We start from the raw sequence: 19,563 nt of genomic DNA, 5'->3' as shown, positions 1-19,563 counted from the left end.
CCCTGAACATTTGTTCCCCACCCCACACCTTACACCCCCACCTTGACCAAGCAAGAGAGCAGAGATGAGGTCTGACCCATCCATGTCCCTGGAGCCAGTCATGGCTGGACACAGGCCGGATCCCAGAAAATCTGTGTGAGTTTTGCTTTTTTTCAGAACTGACAGGGCCCTCTAGAGATGGAGAAACTGATGCCTAGGGGTCAGAGTCATGAGATAAAGTCAGGACACAATGTAGTCTGTGCTGGAATGGGGTGGCTGGAGCCAAGATCTACTCTTGAATCCATTTTTATAGATTCTCTAGAGATCTTGCTTTGACAAAGCTGCATCGAGTGTCCAGGAGTGGGCGAAAGGAGCTTTGAATGTTGCAGTTTTGCCTGAGAGACCATACAGGCATCAGTAAAACCCCGGGTGGGCATGAAGGGGCACATTTATTGCCGTTCTGGCAGGCCTCGATGAGCCCTGAATCCATAACTACATCATGCATCGTCTCTTCTATTTCTGCTGAGCGTGAGGCAGAGAGAATGTACTGAGCTTTGGTTTTGAAAATAGGGTCTCTATTCCTGCCTAAGATGAGGCTGGCACATGGCCCTGTGATGGCGTTGGGGAACCAGAGGCACCTGCTGAGGGAGAGCCCTAACCTAGGCCTGCCGCCTGCTCCCTTACTGTGTTAAGTCCATAAAGGGGAGATAACAGTACATGTCTCATGAATGAATTCTTAGCGAGTGAATGGGCTCATCTGCCAGTAGCCAATAGAGACCAGTTGTGGGGGGTGGGGTGGGCTTTGTGCATCTTTCACTCCCCCCTCATGCCAATGGGTCACCTAGGCCTGTCTGTCTAATCTCTGGCGTCTCTAAACTCCACCCTGGTTTCCATCGCCACCATTCTGAAGCTTTTGTCCTTTCTCCCTGGACTGTTACAACAGCCTCTTAAATGGAATGCATGCTTCCGGTCTGGCCCTCCAACCCTTCCTCCTCTCCACAGCCTGGGAGTTCTTCCTAAAGCACAATCTGACCTGTGTCACCTGTGCTTAGAAGCTCTCTATGCTCCTTCTTCCCCACAGGATCCTGAGAAATTCTTATGCTTGCTAAAAGTTGAGAACTATCACCTTAGGCAATTTCATTGTATGCCTTTGAGATTCAAACAGCTTTGGGCCCAAATCCTGATTCCACTGATTATCAGCTCTTTGGTTCTGTTTACCCACCTGTAAAATGGGGATATTGTAAGGCATAAATGGAACAAGGTTTATGATGAGCTTGGGTCAGTGCCTGGCCAGCAGGAGCAGCAGTAGTTGTATTTATCCCCACTTTACAGATGAAGAAACAAGTTCAGTGAGCTTAAGTTGCTTGCCCGAGGCCCCACAGCCTGTTAGTGATGAGCTAGGACTGGAGCCTGTTTGTGTATACCTGGTAAGGAGGGGAAGGAGGGATGCCTCAGGACACTAACCTGGCCCCTTGGGACATCCGTGTGTACCTAGGTGCGTGCAAGGGCTGCAGCAGGGGCTGTTTGTGTGGCAGCAGAAGGTGCCTTCCGAGTTTGACTTGGCCTATGCCGACTTCCTGTCCCTGGACATCAGCATGCTGCGGCTCTTTGAGACCTTCCTGGAGAAGACGCCGCAGCTGGCGCTGGTGCTGGCCATCGTGCTACAGAGTGGCCGGGCCGAGTACTACCAGTGTGAGTAGTAGTACTACAGTGGCCAGCCCTTCTTTTGGCTGGGGAGAGTTTCCCACAAGTGCTTTCCTGGAAATGCTTTTGTAAGGGCTTCTTAGAAAATAGGAGGCTATCCTTTAGTCAGGCAGGTCCGGGTTCAAATCCAAAGTCAAGTCCAAACTCTAGCTGTATGAATTTGGGCAAATGACTCAACCTCTCTGAGTGTCAGTTTGTTTTCATTTGTAAAATGGACATAATAAATGATCCTACCTCATAGGATTGATAAAAAGTATAAATGAGGTGATATATATAAAACCTAGTGCCTGGTATGTAATAAATCTTAAATGTAATTTTTGTTATCTTGAACAAAACAGGTAAAGTGTATGGGGTACCTGCCACATAATAGGCAACTTGTTAGTCAATAAACTGTTTATTGAGCACCTTCATACACTTAAGTTTTTATTGAGCACCATGGTGCCTGTCCCTGTGCTAGGGACACCGCAGTGAACAAGAAGGACACAGCCCCTGCTCTGCTGAGGTGATAGACTCTAAAGCAGGTAGTTACAGAAAAGTGTGTCGAGTCATCTGAAGAGGGTGTGGCAGGTAGCCTTATGAGCCATGAGAGAAGTTTGTATCCTGGGGAGCTTTGGGAAGGTTTTCTCCTATTAAAGGGAAGTAATGTGCCCAAGGGCACAGACCAGCTGGTGGCCAGGGCTTCCCCTTCTCCGTCATACTCCTGCACACCTCGAGGTTCCCCTGCTGTAAATGCCCCCACCTCCCAAGGAACCAGTCCCCACTCTGCCATCACTCACTCTATGACCTGGAGAGTCTTGCCCTCTCTGGCCTCAGTTTCCACAGCTGTGCAAGATGGGGTTGGTCTTCAAGGGCCCTTTCAGCTTGCTAATCTGAGTCTGTAGTATTAATTGAGAAAAAACAAAACAGTAATAGCAGCTGTCATGACTAAGTGCCTACTATTAACCGGGCACTGTGTAAAGTGCTTTACTGTCAGTGCTCACATTCCCAGCCCTATAGATTGCTGCTACGTTTATCTCCATTTTACACAAGAGGAAAGAGGCACAGAAAGGTGAAGTGATTTGCCCTGGGACACACAGCACTCACTGGGCACATATTTTTGTTTGTCTCTTTGAGGGCTGTGGGTGTCTAGGACCAGAGCCAAATGCTTCTAGTCCACGGTGGGAACCAGGAAGTGGGATAGGATCTCCACGATAAACTTTTAGTCTTGGGAAATCAAGACCAGGGCCCAGTCTGAGCATGGAGCGGGAGGGGAGTGAGGGATGTTTCATTCATACAGCAGGGCAGTGTCAGCCAGAGGCCTGTTGCCACCCCATTGGGTTTCCAGCTTGTCTTTCTGAGACTAAGAAAGGAGGAACTGAGACTGCTGATTTTCAGATCCAAGAAAGGCTTGGGCTCTTCCAGGAAAGGAAGGGTTTTATAAGATGCTCGGGGTTTGTCCAAGGCCCAAAGGTGCAGATGGGGGTGTATGAGTCACACACCCTCTCATTCTTGAAAAATATCACCATGGTAGCACCTGAAAAGTGAAGCTTTGTGGTGAAAGGGGGACCCTATATTTGAATCCCAGGTCTGTTTTGGGTTGTGTGAACTTTAATATTTAATGTTTTCTAGCTGTAGTTTTCACTTCAACAAATTGAGGGTTTTAATACTCACCTCAGGGTGGTTATGAGGACCCTCAGAACCTGTGAGCTCTGGAGAACACCAGGCAGATTGCCCACAGGGCTCAGCTGTTTTCTCTTCCTCTCCATAGGGGTCAGCATCTGCACGTCCTTCGTGGGTATCTCGTGGGCACTGCTTGATTACCACCGGGCCTTGCGTACCTGCCTCCCCTCCAAGCCTCTCCTGGGGCTGGGCTCCTCCGTGATCTACTTCCTGTGGAACCTGTTGCTGCTGTGGCCCCGAGTCCTGGCTGTGGCCCTGTTCTCAGCCCTCTTCCCCTGCTATGTGGCTCTGCACTTCTTGGGCCTGTGGCTGGTGCTGCTGTTCTGGGTCTGGCTTCAGGGTACCGACTTTATGCCAGATCCCTGCTCTGAGTGGCTGTACCGGGCAACAGTGGCCACCATCCTTTATTTCTCCTGGTTCAATGTGGCTGAGGGTCGCACTCGGGGCCGCGCCACCATCCACCTGGTGTTTCTCCTGAGTGACAGTGTCCTCATGGTGGTCACCTGGGTGACTCACGGTGCCTGGCTGCCCAGTGGGGTCCTGCTCCAGATGTTGCTGCCTGTGGGCAGCGTCAGCTTCCTTTTGGGTCTGGTTCTGCGGCTTGTCTACTACCGCTGGCTGCACCCTAGCTGCCCCTGGGAGCCCATGCAGGTGGACGGGGCCCGGAGCTTCCACCCCCTCGAGTGGCATCAGTTGCCTCAGAACCAGCGCATGATCTGCTTGGCTCAGAACTTTTTCCCCAAGGCTAAGGATGAGGCTGTTTTGCCATGGAAGAGTTGAACGGGGTCTTTTGAGGCAGGGTCAGACCCAGCCAGGGGACAGAAGGACAGATGGAATCTGTCGGTAGAATACAGAAGATAAGCTAATTATGCTGCTGTGGGCCTTGGTTCGCTCAACAAGCATTTGATGCCTGATCTTGCCAGGCACTGAAGACGAGTTGAGTAAGAGGCCTGCCTTCAAGGATAAGAACAAGATGAGAAGGGCTGGGTCCGAGAAGGTCAAGGGCCCCAATTATGTATAAAACACTTTGGGAGGAAAGAAGAGGCCTCATTTTTTCTTCCTCCCAACCAGTATAGCTGGTGCCTAGAGAGTCCCAGTGTTGAAATTTTTGATGGGATGCTGTTCCACCCCTTGGTTCCTCTATCCTGGGCTAGAAGGCCCTAAGCCCTCCAGGATGTGTTCTCCAGAATTCTTCCTCTCTTGCCCCACCTCAGTAATTCAATTCATTCACCAAATATTTACTGAGAGGAACACCATTATGTGTCAGGAACATTATTCTATCCTTGGAACCTGGAACAAGATCAGCTACCACCCTTACCCGCTCCAGCTGCTCACCAGGAGCCAGAGATGCCCAAATGGCTGGCGCCTGTCAACCCCTCCAAGGCCTTAGTGCAGCTGGCCCAGCCTCTGTCCCTGCTCTCAAGGGGCCACCTTTCAACCAAGTGCCTTGTGAACCTGTGGTCTGGGCCATGGCTCAGCTCTTTGAGCATTTTTATACTTTAGGCAGTGTACTTTCTACCTCAGAGTTTAGGTGAGAGGAAGAGAAGGTATTTGCATACGTGTCTCTGCAAGTGAGAGACACGTGTGTTGTTTTTGTTGAACAGTATTACTGGGTTATTATTAAAACCTCATGAAATCCTCCAACCTAGTTGTGTCAAGAAATCTATAGAATTCAAAGCCACCTGGAAAGAAGGGGTCAGGGATGCTGGTGCTTTTTAACACACATGGAATAGTAGAGGCAGAATGCATTTCCAGACTTGAATTTCATGGACCAGTAAAATAGCCAACGTGATCACCAACTTAATTTTCACAAAAAAAGGCAGTAAAAACTACCGCCATCTATTATTTTCATCATCTCTAAAAGAAAGGATATAATGACCTCAGGAAAAGGACCATTCTTTTAATTGAATATGTTTAAAAACACAAAAGTATAATTACTTTTTCTCAACTCAGGGAAAATATAGGGTTGAAACCCCAGACAGTGGGTGTAGTGCCCAGTCTATCCTTGGATATAGGTCCTAAGTTTCACTAAAACGAATATTTGCTCCATTTACTTTTCCATATTTCTTCCTGTCATACATGGAGAAGACCAGACTCAGGAGATGCCAAATATGTCAACAGAAGATACAATGTTTTAGGTAATTCCCTATTTTGCCCTGAGAAAATCCAAAAAGATGTTCCTAATTTTTTGCTCATCTATACTCCAGATGAAATTATCAAATGATGGTAAGATGTATGCCATTAATTCCAAACCAGTGTATAGTGTACTACCCAAAAAACTGGAGAAGTTTCATTTGTATATATGTTTACAGGGTCAAGAACTTTAAAAAGATGAGTGATATTACATGCCATTACAACTTTTAACATTCCCATCAATAACTTTTTTAAATGTAAAAAAACTTGTTTTTGAAGAATAAAAACCTCCTGAATTGCCTACCCCCAAAAGTATTTTGAGAAACATGCAGACGTTATTGGGGGAGATGGAGATGTTTATTCTATGGGCTTGAAAAGCAATCAATACTCTAATATTTGTTATGACCAAGTAAGGAAATATATAGCAACTACCAAGTTTGCTTCAGCTATAGTGTGGTCCAAAATATGTCCCTTGCAATGTAAAAAATTAATTCCTAGAATACATGGCAACCCCCTCTTTTCTGGGGTAATTAATTTGGGGGAAATATATCTTGTAGTCTAATGTGTATGGTACTTGGAAGTTAGAACCAAATATTTTGATCTTCATTGGAATAGAAGGCAAAAGAATTCTTGACTTTCCCAGGCCAGTAATGGAGTCAGGCTCAAATCTGAAGAAATTAAATGAGAAAAAGTTGATGTGACACGAAATCAGGCCAGATCAAAGTTTGGTAGGTTTGTCAGTTTTATTGCTTTTATGTTTTAAACTCAGCACAGCCAGGCATTCTCTTTAATAATTTCAGCATATTTGACAACAAATAAAATTTCTTATGCCAGTCCTAACCTTTAAAAAGCAATACAAGTCTATGGCCATGCTACCCTGATCAAGCCCAATCTCATCTGATCTCGGAAGCTAAGCAGGGTCGGGCCTGATTAGTACTTGGATGGGAGACCACCTAGGAAGACCAGGTGCTGTAGGTGTTAAAAGTAAAAAAATAAGGGATTGTAAATTGACAAGTTCCCTGCAATCTGTGAGGTCAACCCAGGGTTGCCTCGCCTAAAAAAAAAAAAAGCAATATATTTTAGAAACAAGAACTTTCCCTTGAAAATTATTTTGAAATATTTATTTTCCTATGTACATTTATTTATACCAAATGGTTCGTTTTTGTGTGTGAAATTAACGACTCAGTTATTGAAAGGGTGCTATCTTTCTAATGAGCTCTTCGGATTTTTTATGAAGCTCTACTTAGGAGCCTACTCAGCTGGGCAACTGGGCTGATCCTATTCAGAAAAGACACAGGAGAAAACTGTATAGAAAATAAAAACTTTATTTTTTTCAAGTTTACAAGATAGTTCCCATTACATATAACATTATGGTCAAGGACTCTACAGCCACAAATGCCCGCAGTCACATAAATATATCCAATCCAATCAATGCCTTTTCCTGCTAAATGAGGCACCTGTAATCCAGAGGGTCAGGTTTTGAGTAGAAGTCGTCCTTAATGGGATGGCTCCTGTCAGTGCATTACGAACTAACCAGTGAGCCTTGCTTGCTAGAACTGTCTGACTCAGAGGAGAGGAAGGGACAGAAAGAGAGCCTGCTGATCGGGGATGGGACAGAACTAGATTTTCCCTATTGTGATTTAGAATATTTTAGAATCTCAGAACTCAGATTTGGCTGGTATAGGATAAATATCTGGGGAGTTTCAACTTTTGGATGAAAAAAGAAACCAATTTAGTGGTAAGAAACAGAAGCTTGCTCTTCTGCAGGAGTGAGGAGAGGAACACCCCAAGCTCACCAGCCCTTGGCTCAGACCACCACACTCCCTGGAAGAGGGAGGATGGAGCTCTGCTGCTCTATTCCTCTCTCTCATGCTTCGGTGGCACTGACACCCATTCAAGGGAGTGACCACCTAGAAGCTCCATATGCTGCAGCTGGAGTTTGCCAATCAGATTCTACTTGAGAGCTTTAAAGCTGAGTTTGTGTAAACTGCGAACAAGCTGTGGCAAAAGTCTCCTGGGACACTAGCTTTGCCTCCCACCCCCAACTTGTAGAGCAGAAGAGAGGATTACCCCCAACCAAATAGTATCTAAATCTGGAGCTGGAATCCATTCTCCTGGACACCACCAGCTGCCCCAGGGGCATTGGACAGGGTGATGCTAAGGCACAGTCAGTTTTACATTCGAAAGTCAAGCTACCTCTTAAACCCAGGACACACCTGACAACTCCAGATCCCCTACCAGAGAAAGTCCTTAACATGAAATGTGCAGACCCATCTTATAGAACCCACAGTGCCCAGCTGGGGGAAGGATTCATCGTGTGGCTAATTTCATGCAGACTCTTTCTCATAAAGATGCCTTCCTCCTTGAGGAAAGGACCCCCAGTGTCCCTGGGCCCTCAGCTTCCAAGAGCTCTTGATGCTACCCACTTGTACTCCTTTCCAGATCTTTGTGATGGGGAGGAAAACATGGTAAAAGAAGAACACTGTGTTCCCTAGACAATTCATTTTGGCAAAGAGGAGCCAGGTCCCATTTTCTGCCTGCCCTCTAAATAGGGCAGTGACAACTAGAGGAGAGCCGAGGCTGCTCTGCTTAGAGAGCTTCTCACCTCTTTTGGCCAATTTCAAGTTCCTTTTGCAAAGGCCTAGGCTGGGCAGTCAGGGCAGGAGGGAAAAGGCCATAGAAAATGGGGTCCAAGTCATATTCTAGAAATAAAGAGCTTCTCTCAAAGAGCAGGGAGAGGGAGGTGTTTGTGTGGACCTGTGTGCATGACGGGGGCACCACTCCACAGCCTCAAGCCTGAAGCACAGCACCAGCAGGAAACCAACTGTTACACTGCCCGTAGGTGGAGGGCTTAGGGCCTGGAAGAAAAGACCCATCCTGGAACTAAGGTCAATTATCAAGCAAGACAGAGCAGCATCTGGGAAACTGTTTAACTCAGACAACGGCAAGGTCGGCCTTAAGACTACATATCCCCACCCTCCCCCATCCCACTAATGAAAACAAGGCCAAAGACAGCCAAGTAATGAGCACTGACTTCAGCTTCTCTCCAAAGACCTCTTTCCTAAAATTGTGAGTCATGTAGCAGTTTCTCAAGCAGTTCTGAAGGAATGTATAAAACAGCCTTTCCCTGCCGAGTGACCTGGCCTTGGGAGGAGTCTGGCTTCTTTGTGCTACATCATCTCTGGAAATGGATATGCACAATCTCTGGGGACAAGCAATTATAGCTGGGGTTGGTCAAGGATGCCTCCTCCTGAGAACCCAGACTTACGGTCTCTCTCAGGTGCTTATATAATCACCCCTCTCTGCAGCCTGGGAGATGAACTTCCTCAGCTCTAGGCAAGTTTATCCTGCCCGGGTTGGTCTTAGAGGGGTGGAGCTTCCACAAACAACAGAGCTGGAAGGCTGTGACTATTGCCTGGCATCCACCAATCTTCCCAGAAGTCCTCTGGTTTCCCATTTCAGAATGATATTTGAGAAGTGGGAGGGGTTACCATGGAAAAATTGGATTTTGATCACAGCACTCCTCTTCAGATACAGACAGAGATATCTGGGTAAATATATGCCCAGAATATCCTTTATAGGGCTTCAAAGGAAGTCAACTACATTGGTAGTTTTGGCCAAAATGCAGTTATGAGCCTGTTCTTAGACGTGATTTGACTTCTTGGGTCCAAAGCCCAGGGGTTGGCTAGAGCAGCTGGGGGCAGCTGTGAGGTACCAAGGGCGGGAAAGGGACAAGAGCCTAGCAATGATGACCAAGAAGGAAGAGAAGCCTGTAGGGGTGAGCATCTGTTGGGAGAAGAGTGCCTCTCTGCAGGAGGAAAAGGTGGACTCTTCCTGTTTCAAGAGCCAAATGAGCGGAAATTCACAAGAAGCCTTAGTCCCTTCCCTCCAGTTTGGAGGTGAGCCGCTAGGACACAGTCTTTGAATAAAAGAGTCAAGCTGAAGTTTAGCATTTACTGTCTAAGAGAAGGAGTTCCGGGGTTGTGCCATTTGTTTAAAGGAGAAGAGGTATTGGAAAGGGGACTAAGGCTTCTAGGATGGGAAATATCAAAGTCTAAAGTTAATCAGTGTCCAGTGCCCCACAGTTCAGCAAACTAGGAGATGGAAGAACAGGAGGGAAACCATCCTAGAGAGCAGACCACTGGAGCAGCTAAAGAGGTGCTATTGTCACAGAGGTATTTTTAGATATTTCAATTACTATTTTTCAAGGAAACTTTACATACCCCTTTCTTGCTAGAAAAAGAAAAGAGGAAAAACCTGCTTCAGAGACCAGACCCTTACCTATAAAAATTACATATACATTCACTGGGAATATGTTCTACAGCTAAGGAGATTACAGAGACTGTCAGAGATGGTATTACAAGTCGGCCACATTTATCCTATCACAAGTTAATAGCAGTTCTCAATCAGGTCATGGACCGAAGAGTGAAACTCTGCCCCAAGAATTTCTTTTTCTTTTTCTTCATTTTTTGAAACAAAACAAACAAAACAAAAAACAGAAGAATTAAAAGCACTGTAGCTGCAGTGAGTCTATTGTTCTCTCAATCCAACTGTCTCCCGCTTCTGCACAAGGATGAACACAGGGCTGCAGCTCACTCTTAGCAAAAATAAGCTTTGTCCCTTGCAGCTGTTGGTTCTGATTGTGTTCTCGCCAGCATTCCATGGACATGGAGAGAGAGGGGAGGGAAGGTGGGAGGAAGGGGTAAGAGAGAAAGGGAGAGGGAGAGAGAGAGAAAGAGAGAGAGAAAGGGAGAGAGAGTGAGTTCCCAGTTGGTTCCGGTCTCCAGCTCCCTTTAGGAGTGAAAAGGAGCTCATGGGGAAGGCTCTTCATTCCAGTTCTTAGAGAAAATCAAGCTCCAAAGCCTGGTGGAGGGACACTAAGTCTCCATGGTTTGTGATCCTCCAAAAAGGCATGTTGTGCTGGAAGAGAGCAGGGAAAGCTGGTTAGCCTAACTTCTTTTGGGAGCTCATATTTACCCAAACTCCTTTCCCCACAGACCTCTTCCCAAGGTATTTGGTAACCCTCTCTACTCCTGCCCACCTCATGGGGTTGTCATAAGGATCAAATAAGTCATATGTGTAAGAACTCTATACCAGGGGTCCCTAACTCCAGGGCTATAGACTGGTACCGGTCCATGGCCTGTTAGGAACTGGGCCACACAGCAGGAGGTGAGCGGCAGGCGAGTGAGCAAAGCTTCATCTGTATTTGCATCTACTCCCCAGCGCTAGCATCACCGTCTCAGCTCCGCCTCAGATCATCAGGCATTAGATTCTCATAGGAGCACTGGTCTCTGGTGCCAAAAAGGTTGGAGACCACTGTTGTACACTACAGAACACTTTACAAACCTGAGAGCTTTTTATTAGGTTTCAGTAGTAACTCTGTGCTTTTATGAGAGATATATTTATTCTAGCTACTATATAGGGTCTTCAGGATCAAAATATTCACATAAGAAATTAGTATTAATATTACATTACATTTTCTTAGAGATGGTCATCAATTTCCTATGAGGTACAGAGCTACAAGGCCCAAATGTTGTCTGTGACCAAGATTCAGAACATACCGATCTGGGAAAAAATAACCCCATTATATTATGTGGTCAGAATTACATCCAGAATACTGCGTGCTATTCTAAAAGCCTTTTAAAGAAGGGCTTTGACAAATGCAAGTGCTGGAAATCATGTTCCATGAAGTTGAAGGAGATTAGCTTTACTGACTGTCTCATTCAAAATGGTTACAAGTTACCCAGAATACTGATGTCCTAGAACAGTTCTTCTGGCATGTAGCTAGCTCAGTGTTTTTTCAACCTGCTCCTTACACATAATGTTTAAAAGGCTTTTAATATACAGAAGAGGAAGCAGACGTGTTATGTTGTGCTCAGGAGTGCCAGACTAAGACTGATGTAAAAGTGAGAGAGATGAATTTAAGTTGAGAGGAAGGTGGAACATCCTAACAGTGTGGATGACCCCACAGTAGAATGGGATACCTGGGAAGCAGCCTCCTTATCCCAACTTGGATATGTTTAAACAAGGACTAGAAAGTCTTCTGCCAAAGTCTGCAGAAAAGAGCCCTCGCAGGGTGGAAGCTGAACTGGATAGAGCTCTAAGGCATTTTCCAATGGGTAGATTCTATGGTAGATGATTACAGGCATCAGCTTAGAGACACCAGCTCTGCTAATGACTTGAGTTGTTCTTTATCTCCTCAATCCCTTCTTCAGACCTAGAAGCATTGATACCTATATCTACTAGTATCTTTCCCAGAGAGCAACAAGCACTTTAGAATCAAAGCTCCAAAGATAACACATGGAAGAAAATAAAGGTCCTTTAATTGCTACTTAAAGTGGCACATAAAAACATAATGAGATAATATTGCCCACTGATTACCACTAATCTCATAGTTCATTAATAGTTGCTGAAGGTTTGTATATTAATTGAATGAAGAAAATTAGGACAGAGGTTCTAGTTGGCAATCCACTGCCTCAAGTATAAGAAACAGAGCTACAAGAAGAAAACTGGGGTAGAAGGAAAGAACATCTATAGATCCATTTATAAGATGAAGAGACTCAAGATGAGTAAATTGTCCAAAGTCACACAGCTAATAACTGAGGTTCGAACCTGTGTGATTTTAGATTCCATGGCCAAGGCTCTTTCATCTGTTTCTTATATTAAGAAGGGAAGACCTGAAGCTGGGATTTGCATAGTGAGGAGGTAAACATCAGAATAATTTTTCCAGGGCTCAGAAGCAGGAAGGACTTTCTCTAAACAACTCCCCACTGATTGTAATGTCTTTTGAGAATCTGAAGCCTGGAAAAATCAGGGTGATTTGCCTTTTTGTAGCCAAGTCTCAGGCTCTTAAAAAGGCACTGCCCACAGCTGAACTGCAATGCAACTGCTGGAGAGGCGTCAATCCCTCCCCGAGAGAGCTCTGGAGCTGGATCTCCTTCGGAGATGAAGGAAGGAGACTAGACCTGTGCCTCCATCCCCACAAGCTGTCTCTGGGAAGGTGATGTAACCTCGGGCAAGGCAGCTTCTGCTGAGGGCAATTCTGGGAGAGGGACTGTGAGCCATCAGTAGCCGAGAGCAGGGGCAGCTAAGGAAATGAGTGCCTCAGTCCCGCTGGGGGTCTGGGCAGCACACCACAGCATCCACTACAGAGCATAAATTCTCTAATCAGTCTTCCCAAAACATGACTTCACTCAGCTAAGACACTGATAACATCTTAGCAAACAATGAGTTAATATTTTATGCTTCAGCTTTTCTGAGTTGTCATTTAAATAGACAATATAGAAGTCTGATGTACTCTGTGAAAACTGAGAAGCCTAACCAAAACAAACAAACAAACAAACAAAAAGCTTCTGAATTAAGGCCACTACCTCCCAGTAGATAGAAGATTCAAGGACGTACGCTGAAGGTCAGGTTCAGATTTTTCTTAGAATTTTTTTTTTTCTTTTCAAAGCACATACAAATGACAACTTTAGTCCCTGAAATTCCACTCTACATAGTCCGCAAATATGGCTTCAAAAATTTCAGCCTGCAAAATGAGGAGGCACTCCTAGGATTCTAAACTTTATTCAGTTAAAATAGCAGGTAGCCACTAAAGACATACAGTCAGCAGTATATAACAGAAGAGTAGAAAATTAACTGCACTACCATCATGAAGGTTAAGACCTGTCAAAAATACACCACAAAGAGTCATGAAGCTGGTGAAATGAAATTTCTTTATCAATGTTTTGTTCCTTAATTTCTTCTACAGATTTCAAGAGTTGGACAAATTCTGCTGTTTATCCTGAGGTTTTTTTTTTCTTTAACAGTTATCTATCATTCTCTTCTGAATTCTTAGGGCACCCTTTAGGATTTTCAAACAAAATTCCATTTATTAGATATCAGAACATACATGACAAACTTTATATTCTGTACTGACACACCTAAGATTCTTCACTTTTGGTGCTTTTTAGTATCTATCTGGCGCTTTCTCAACTTCTCCAGATACACTGGAATGACTTAATTGGAATGACTTAATGAATCCTGGCTAGCTGGTTAAAGGGGATATACTTCACTTTTTCTTCATCTTCAGAAATGCGTTGTGTCATTTCAGTCTGCAAAAGATGATCTTTTTCATTGATGTAGTCATCATTAATTCCAATTGTCAGCTCTTCTCAGCACATTCTTGGCCAACCTGTTATGTCACATCTACCTGCTATGCTCCAACCAGGCTTCCCGCCTCCCTCTCCCTCTCAGGTGCTCATTTCCATAAGCCAGAGTGCATAAGTAATAGCTTCAAAATACATTCTAAGCACATTCATTCAAATCTAATTCTCTAAGAGAGAAGAAATATGTCTCCAAAGAAGCAACATAATTATGGCTAAAGACTATCCTGATAATCTATATTACAAATTATTATTTTAATTTCACATTTCTCAAATCATTTATTAGGTTGAACATTTCTGATGTTTATTGGTCATCTGGGGGGGTCTTCCTGGCCATTGTCTTTGCCCATTTTTCTACTGGAAATGTTATTTTTCTTCCTATTGATTTGTACATGATCTTTATCCATTAGAGACATTAATCTATTTCTCCCCTAAGTGTGATTTATTTTTAAATTAAAAAGTAGAGAAAAATCATAACTGATGTACCCAAATTACTTCAAATTCAACTTTTGCAACTGAGCTCAACATTCTTTTATTACAAACTGCAATCTTTTTAATATGTTCATAAATCTATACATATCACTCTTCTAATCTCCAAAGCTACAATCTTCTAAATTATCTATAACTCTTCTCTCTACAAAATTCCTTATATCCCAATCTATTAGGAGATTCTGTGATTTCTTTCTTTAAAATAAATTCCTGTCATCCCCCATGTCTGTTTTTTTCCCCCAGTCTTAAGTAAACTCCTCCTCAATCTTCGATCATAGTGATGCTATTGAATTCATTTCCTTGTCTCATAATGAAAAAAAATTAATTTTTACCTCAAAAGATACTTGTATAAGACTGACATCAGGCAAGGGAATACGAGCTGTCTGAATTCCAAAGAAAATGTAGGTTTGATATGTTTTTAAACATGTGAAAGAAACCTAATGATAGTATCACTTAAAAAATGTAGACATATAGGCCAAAAAAAGGATCTATAGGCATTGAATAATAAAATCAAAGAATTTTCAAACAAGTTGAGATTGTGTGATCAAAACTATTCATTTTACATGTGAAAATACAGGAACCCAGAGAGACTGAGTAATATGTTCAAAGGATATATCTAATAATTATATATTTATATACTTATAAATTATGTATATTATAAAATAGATAAGCTAAGAAATAAGTAAACATTTAATTTTTTAATTAATGGTACAAAAATCCTTTTTGCTTTTACGAGTAATATTTTTGGTGAGTGTTAAGTGAATATGCATAATTATTTTTTAAAATCTCAGATTATTACTCTTTGATAAAGCAATCTAAAGTTCAGCTTATTTTGATAATTGGTTATTAAAAAAAAGATAACACAACGATTGGTAATTTCCAGTACTCATTTTTTCAATTCCATCCACTTATTCAAAAGATGTTTTTGAAAATCTGTTAGTAAATTTCTGCCTTTCCTATTGTCAATTAACTGTCCTTGACAAGGAATTGGCAGGTGCTATACTTTCAAATTTAAAAAGAGTGTTTGAATCTTACTGAAATGCTTCATTTTAAAGTGATGATTTTAAAATAAGTTAGAAAAATCTGTCTCCAGTTATGAATATATAAGAATTTCTATAGATGATATATTTATAAAATTAAAAATTAAATAAAGTTAAATGATAATTTCTACCCTACCCTACCCCCCCCACCAGAAAAAGAAGGTACTGTCCTCTAAGATGAAGATTGAAGATGGGGGCCCCCTGAAGCAGGGCTCAAATTGTTTAAATTTTTTTAGTGGCAGCAAGGAGGGGGAAGGAGAAAATTTAATAACAGGAAAAACTCCATCTGTGGGGAAAAAATGACCTTTCTTTTTCTTAAAGAAAAATGAGAGAGGAAGAGAAGGGAAAACATTGTAAATACACAACAGATTGCTAAGATTTCAGAGTTTTACCATTTTCCTAATTGCTCAATGCGTTCCCACACAGACTATTTTCTTTATCACAGTTACCTGTTTGGCTGCAATTTCTTCATCTCGTCCATCTCCAATCACTACATATGTGACTTTCTTTCCAAACCTTGACACAATTCTCTCGAAGCAGCTCTCTTTACCTGATGAGAAAAAGAAATTTCCTATTAGGACATTGTTATCTTTTCTTCAGCGCCAAAGAAAAGGGCTGTTCACTTGCCTGTGCTTAAGACAAAACAAGTGGCAGCCCCTGTAGTTTGCTTGGTGTGGAGTAGGGGTGGCAGCTTAGAGCTTTAGTAGGCCTTCTGGATCTATAAATGGGAAGCTAAGTGGTCCAGGCAGTGCAAGAACTGTGTACACCACCTCCCTTTCCACATCTCCTGTACTTTACAGCTTACAAAGCAGTTTTCAAGTTATTTCTTATTTAATTCCCAAAATAATCCAGTGAGATGGGTATCACCCCTTATTTTAAATTGAAAATGGGACTCAAAGGATTAGAGACTTGACCCAGATCACATACGAGCTTATAGCTAGACTTTGGGTTCCTGACTCCAAGTCTAGGCTCTGGCACTGTACATGATGAAAGGATATTTCTGAGGGGAAACTGTTTTCAAATATAGGAAAAAGAAGTGGAAGCATAAGTCCCTGATTTGTTAATAACAAGTAATAGGCAAACACTCACTTTCCTCTAATTCATTTCCAGAAACAGTTCTAGCCATGGGGCTTATGTCTTTCAGTGGGGGAGGAGCCCCAGAATACTAATATATATGGCAGCAACATTTGTCATATCTGGAATTTCCTCACTATTATACTTTCTAATTGCAACTGAGATACTGTATCACTGATCTTGGCCTTGGGAAATGGGTGATCTAAATCCACTGCAGACAGTTTTTAGACACATGGCAATATATGAAAATTCAACTCTCATCTGGAACCAACACCTAAAACATGCACAGACGATACTACTGTGGGAAAGCCTTTATTTGCATAAATAAATAAAAAGGAAATTATTTCCCTTGCTTTTCCATCGCCATCTTTTATACTTTATTTCCTGGCTTCTGCCACCTTCTTTAGTTAAGCAAAGTCCTAACTCTGTTTCCTTCTTCATCTTGCTTCGCTAACCTTCTCATCCTTTCTTTTTGCCAGATCCAGTGACTTAACACCAGGGTTCCTGTGTAAATAGAAACGTGCCTCTTTCTTAAGGCACTTGGCTGCCATCTGCTGGGAAATTGTTGTAATAAATGTACAAATAAACAAATCTAAGATAACCACATCGCAACTGACAAGAATCTATATACCCATACCCAGAAATCCTGCTTGGTACATTTGGGTAACTGCAAGTCTTTGACATCCCTAGGTCAAGTGGCACCTCAAACCAAACCTGGATCAGACAACAGTTCACTCTGGGCTTCAGTCTCTTTTTAGTACAGGCTTGGCTTAGGTACACTGAGGTCCCTTTCAGTGCTAACATTTTCCAATAACATTGCCATGCCTTACATTCATATCAGGCATTCAATTGATGTTTGCTGAGTAAATCTATATTAAAATCACAACTGAATCAATGGATGACTGTAAGTCCATGTCTTATGCCGAAATTCCAACATTAAATAATTCTATTAATAACGAATTCTTATTATGTCCAAAGTGTTGAGTTCTTTGTCTAATTGCATTCCAACCATTACATCCTTACAACCTAAGCCAACCTCTGCTTGACCCACAGTATAATTTACGATCTGTCTATAAAAAATTTTTAAGTCAAGATTTTAGACTTTTCTCCTAAGACCCACCAAAGACTCATATTTAGAGGCCAGGGATACAGAGATATTTTCATTGTCCTGGCATGCAATGATCAAGGATGAAATACATTTAGGTATGTTTCTTCTAAAAGTATTAAGAGACTGAGAGAAGTACTAACAGCTCAAAGTAAAGAAGCTGCTAAATGAAAAAATGACTCCAATACAGTTGGCAAATATACTTCTTCCATTTTGCACTCTCGAAATGACCCTGGAGATGAGCTCTCCTGTTCAGGAGGATAAAGCCAATGACTAGTCAGCTTACCGAGTGTCAAGCAACTAAAGCTGTAATTGCAAGACCAACCAAGCCTTTGGAGCATATTAGGTTCCCAGGTTTCTCTGACAGGTATCAAAAACACTCCTGACATTTTCAGTAATGATTCTGAGAATTCTCTTTCATGTTCAAGACTGCAGAGTGGCCATTAAGAGAACTACAATTGAAGTCATTTTGGGGGAAGTGAACAAGCAGTTCCTTTCCTTGCTCTAATTTCACGATGCTGTGAAGGAAAAACTTTAAGCCTCTCATTGTGGTTACCAGGGTGCCAGGTACCACTACAGCTTTGTGAATTAGCTCTGGATGAAAAGAGGCCAAGGAAAATCACCAAATAAGCACAATTACTGTCAGAGGGAATAAAATCATTTCCATTACTTTGATAAGCCTTTGGGCACCAGGACTCAGTAAAAGAAGAACTACAGAAAATCTACCTTACAGGTGTAGTAGGCTTAGTGATTGCTCTGGGTTCTTAGGAAACGCACAGTAAAGTAGTGGCAACAGTAGCAAAATCTGAAGGGAGGTGGGTTTCAGATAAATCCTTCCCCACTCCATATCCCTTGTAAATAAAATAATTCAACATACAAAAATAAAAATAAATGCCTATATACCTATGACCAACCCATCTGTCAAATCTTAACACTTTATGGTTTAGATAAAAAAAATATAAAAATGAGATATTACAGATTTATGTGGTTTCTTATGTATCCCTACCGAATGTCATTCTCCCCTTTCTCTCTGTGAGTAGTATATATCCATAAACGATGTATGATATTGTTGTGAATAATTTTTACCTTTATATTAATGTTATGTACTGTGCATATCTAACTGCAACGTGTTTTTGTGTTCAACAATGTTTTGCATATTAACCCTTATGGATATATGCAGTTTTAGTTCATTTGCTTTTAACTGCTATATAGTATTGCATTGTTTGAATATATCTATTTATCCATTTCTGTGCAGTGACAGGTTTGCAGGCTATTTCCTATTATGAACAAGGCTGCATCAAAAAAAAGAAGCCTTACGCATGTCTCCTTGTACACATGAGAATTACTCAAGGTCAGGGGATGGCAAACTTTCTGTAAAATGTCAGATAGTAGATATTTCAGGCTTTGCAGGTCAATTCTCAGTTGCAATTCTTCAATTCTGCTACTGTAGTGTGAAAGTCACTATGGAAATGATTTGGGCAGGCCTACGTTTCAATAAAACTTTACAAAAAAAGGCAGTGGGCAGAATTTGGAATGTGGGTTATAGTCTGCACACTAAAGTATACACATCTAAAAGTGGAATTGCTTGATTATTGGGTTATTGCACATCTCAAACTTTACTAGACATTGACAAGTGTTCTTCAAAAAGGGTTATATCTATTTTCAATTCCATCTATAGAATAAGTGTCCCCATTTCTTTGGCAAAGTTTGGCAATGTCAGACTTAAATCTTTATCAATCTGGTAAGTGGGAAATGGATCACATGTTAATTTAAATTTCCTTAATTTGCAGATCCTTAATTGGTGAAGTTAAGAAACTGTTCATACATTTACTGACAATTTAGGTTTCCTTTTCTGAAAACTGGCTTTTCCAAGGTTTCTGCCTACTTTTCTATTACGTTGTTTGTTACTTATTGATTTGCAAGAGTTCTTACAGATTCTGTATATTAATTAATAAGTAAATGTGTTGCAAATATCTTCTCCCCAGTCTGTGGCTTGTCTTATCACTTTATGTCATCTTTCATTGAATATAAAATTAAAAGCTTCATGCAATCCGAATAATACATTTTTTAAAAATAATTTTAATTTTTGGTTCTTTTAAATGAGATCCTTCTCTACTGATACTATTCTATATTTTCTTCTAAAAATTAAAGTTTTGCATTTCATGTCAAGTGTTTTATTTACCTGGAACTTATTTTTGCAAGTAGAGTTTGCAAATACAATTTTGCTTTTTCCCCA

General features: G+C 41.9%; 2 protein-coding genes and 1 pseudogene across 3 annotated transcripts in view; 2 read left to right on the top strand and 1 right to left on the bottom strand.

Moving 5' to 3' along the window:
* The window catches only part of XKR8 (XK related 8), a 6,896-nt gene extending 1,106 nt beyond the window's left edge, over positions 1–5,790 (top strand). The window contains exons 2-3 of the mRNA XM_006924352.3: positions 1,475–1,671; positions 3,431–5,790. Of these exons, the coding sequence (XP_006924414.1) occupies positions 1,475–1,671; positions 3,431–4,122 (889 nt within the window). The 3' untranslated portion in view covers positions 4,123–5,790. The remainder of the gene's footprint in view (positions 1–1,474; positions 1,672–3,430) is intronic.
* Positions 5,791–6,334: 544 nt separating this feature from the next.
* On the top strand, positions 6,335–6,453 carry LOC112473096 (annotated as a pseudogene).
* A 329-nt stretch (positions 6,454–6,782) lies between these two features.
* Positions 6,783–19,563, bottom strand: part of EYA3 (EYA transcriptional coactivator and phosphatase 3) — an 87,716-nt gene continuing 74,935 nt past the window's right edge. For both annotated transcript variants that reach the window (XM_006924350.3, XM_006924351.3), the window contains 2 exons: positions 15,598–15,698; positions 6,783–10,395 (listed from right to left, as the gene is read on the bottom strand). In XM_006924350.3, coding sequence (XP_006924412.1) covers positions 10,315–10,395; positions 15,598–15,698 — 182 coding nt within the window. In that variant the 3' untranslated portion in view covers positions 6,783–10,314. The remainder of the gene's footprint in view (positions 10,396–15,597; positions 15,699–19,563) is intronic.

Source organism: Pteropus alecto, unplaced genomic scaffold, assembly GCF_000325575.1.
Source record: "Pteropus alecto unplaced genomic scaffold, ASM32557v1 scaffold39, whole genome shotgun sequence".
In the NCBI taxonomy this organism is placed as follows: domain Eukaryota; kingdom Metazoa; phylum Chordata; class Mammalia; order Chiroptera; family Pteropodidae; genus Pteropus; species Pteropus alecto.
The sequence above is the reverse complement of the archived record's forward strand: the minus strand, read 5'-3'. Positions and strand labels throughout refer to the sequence as shown.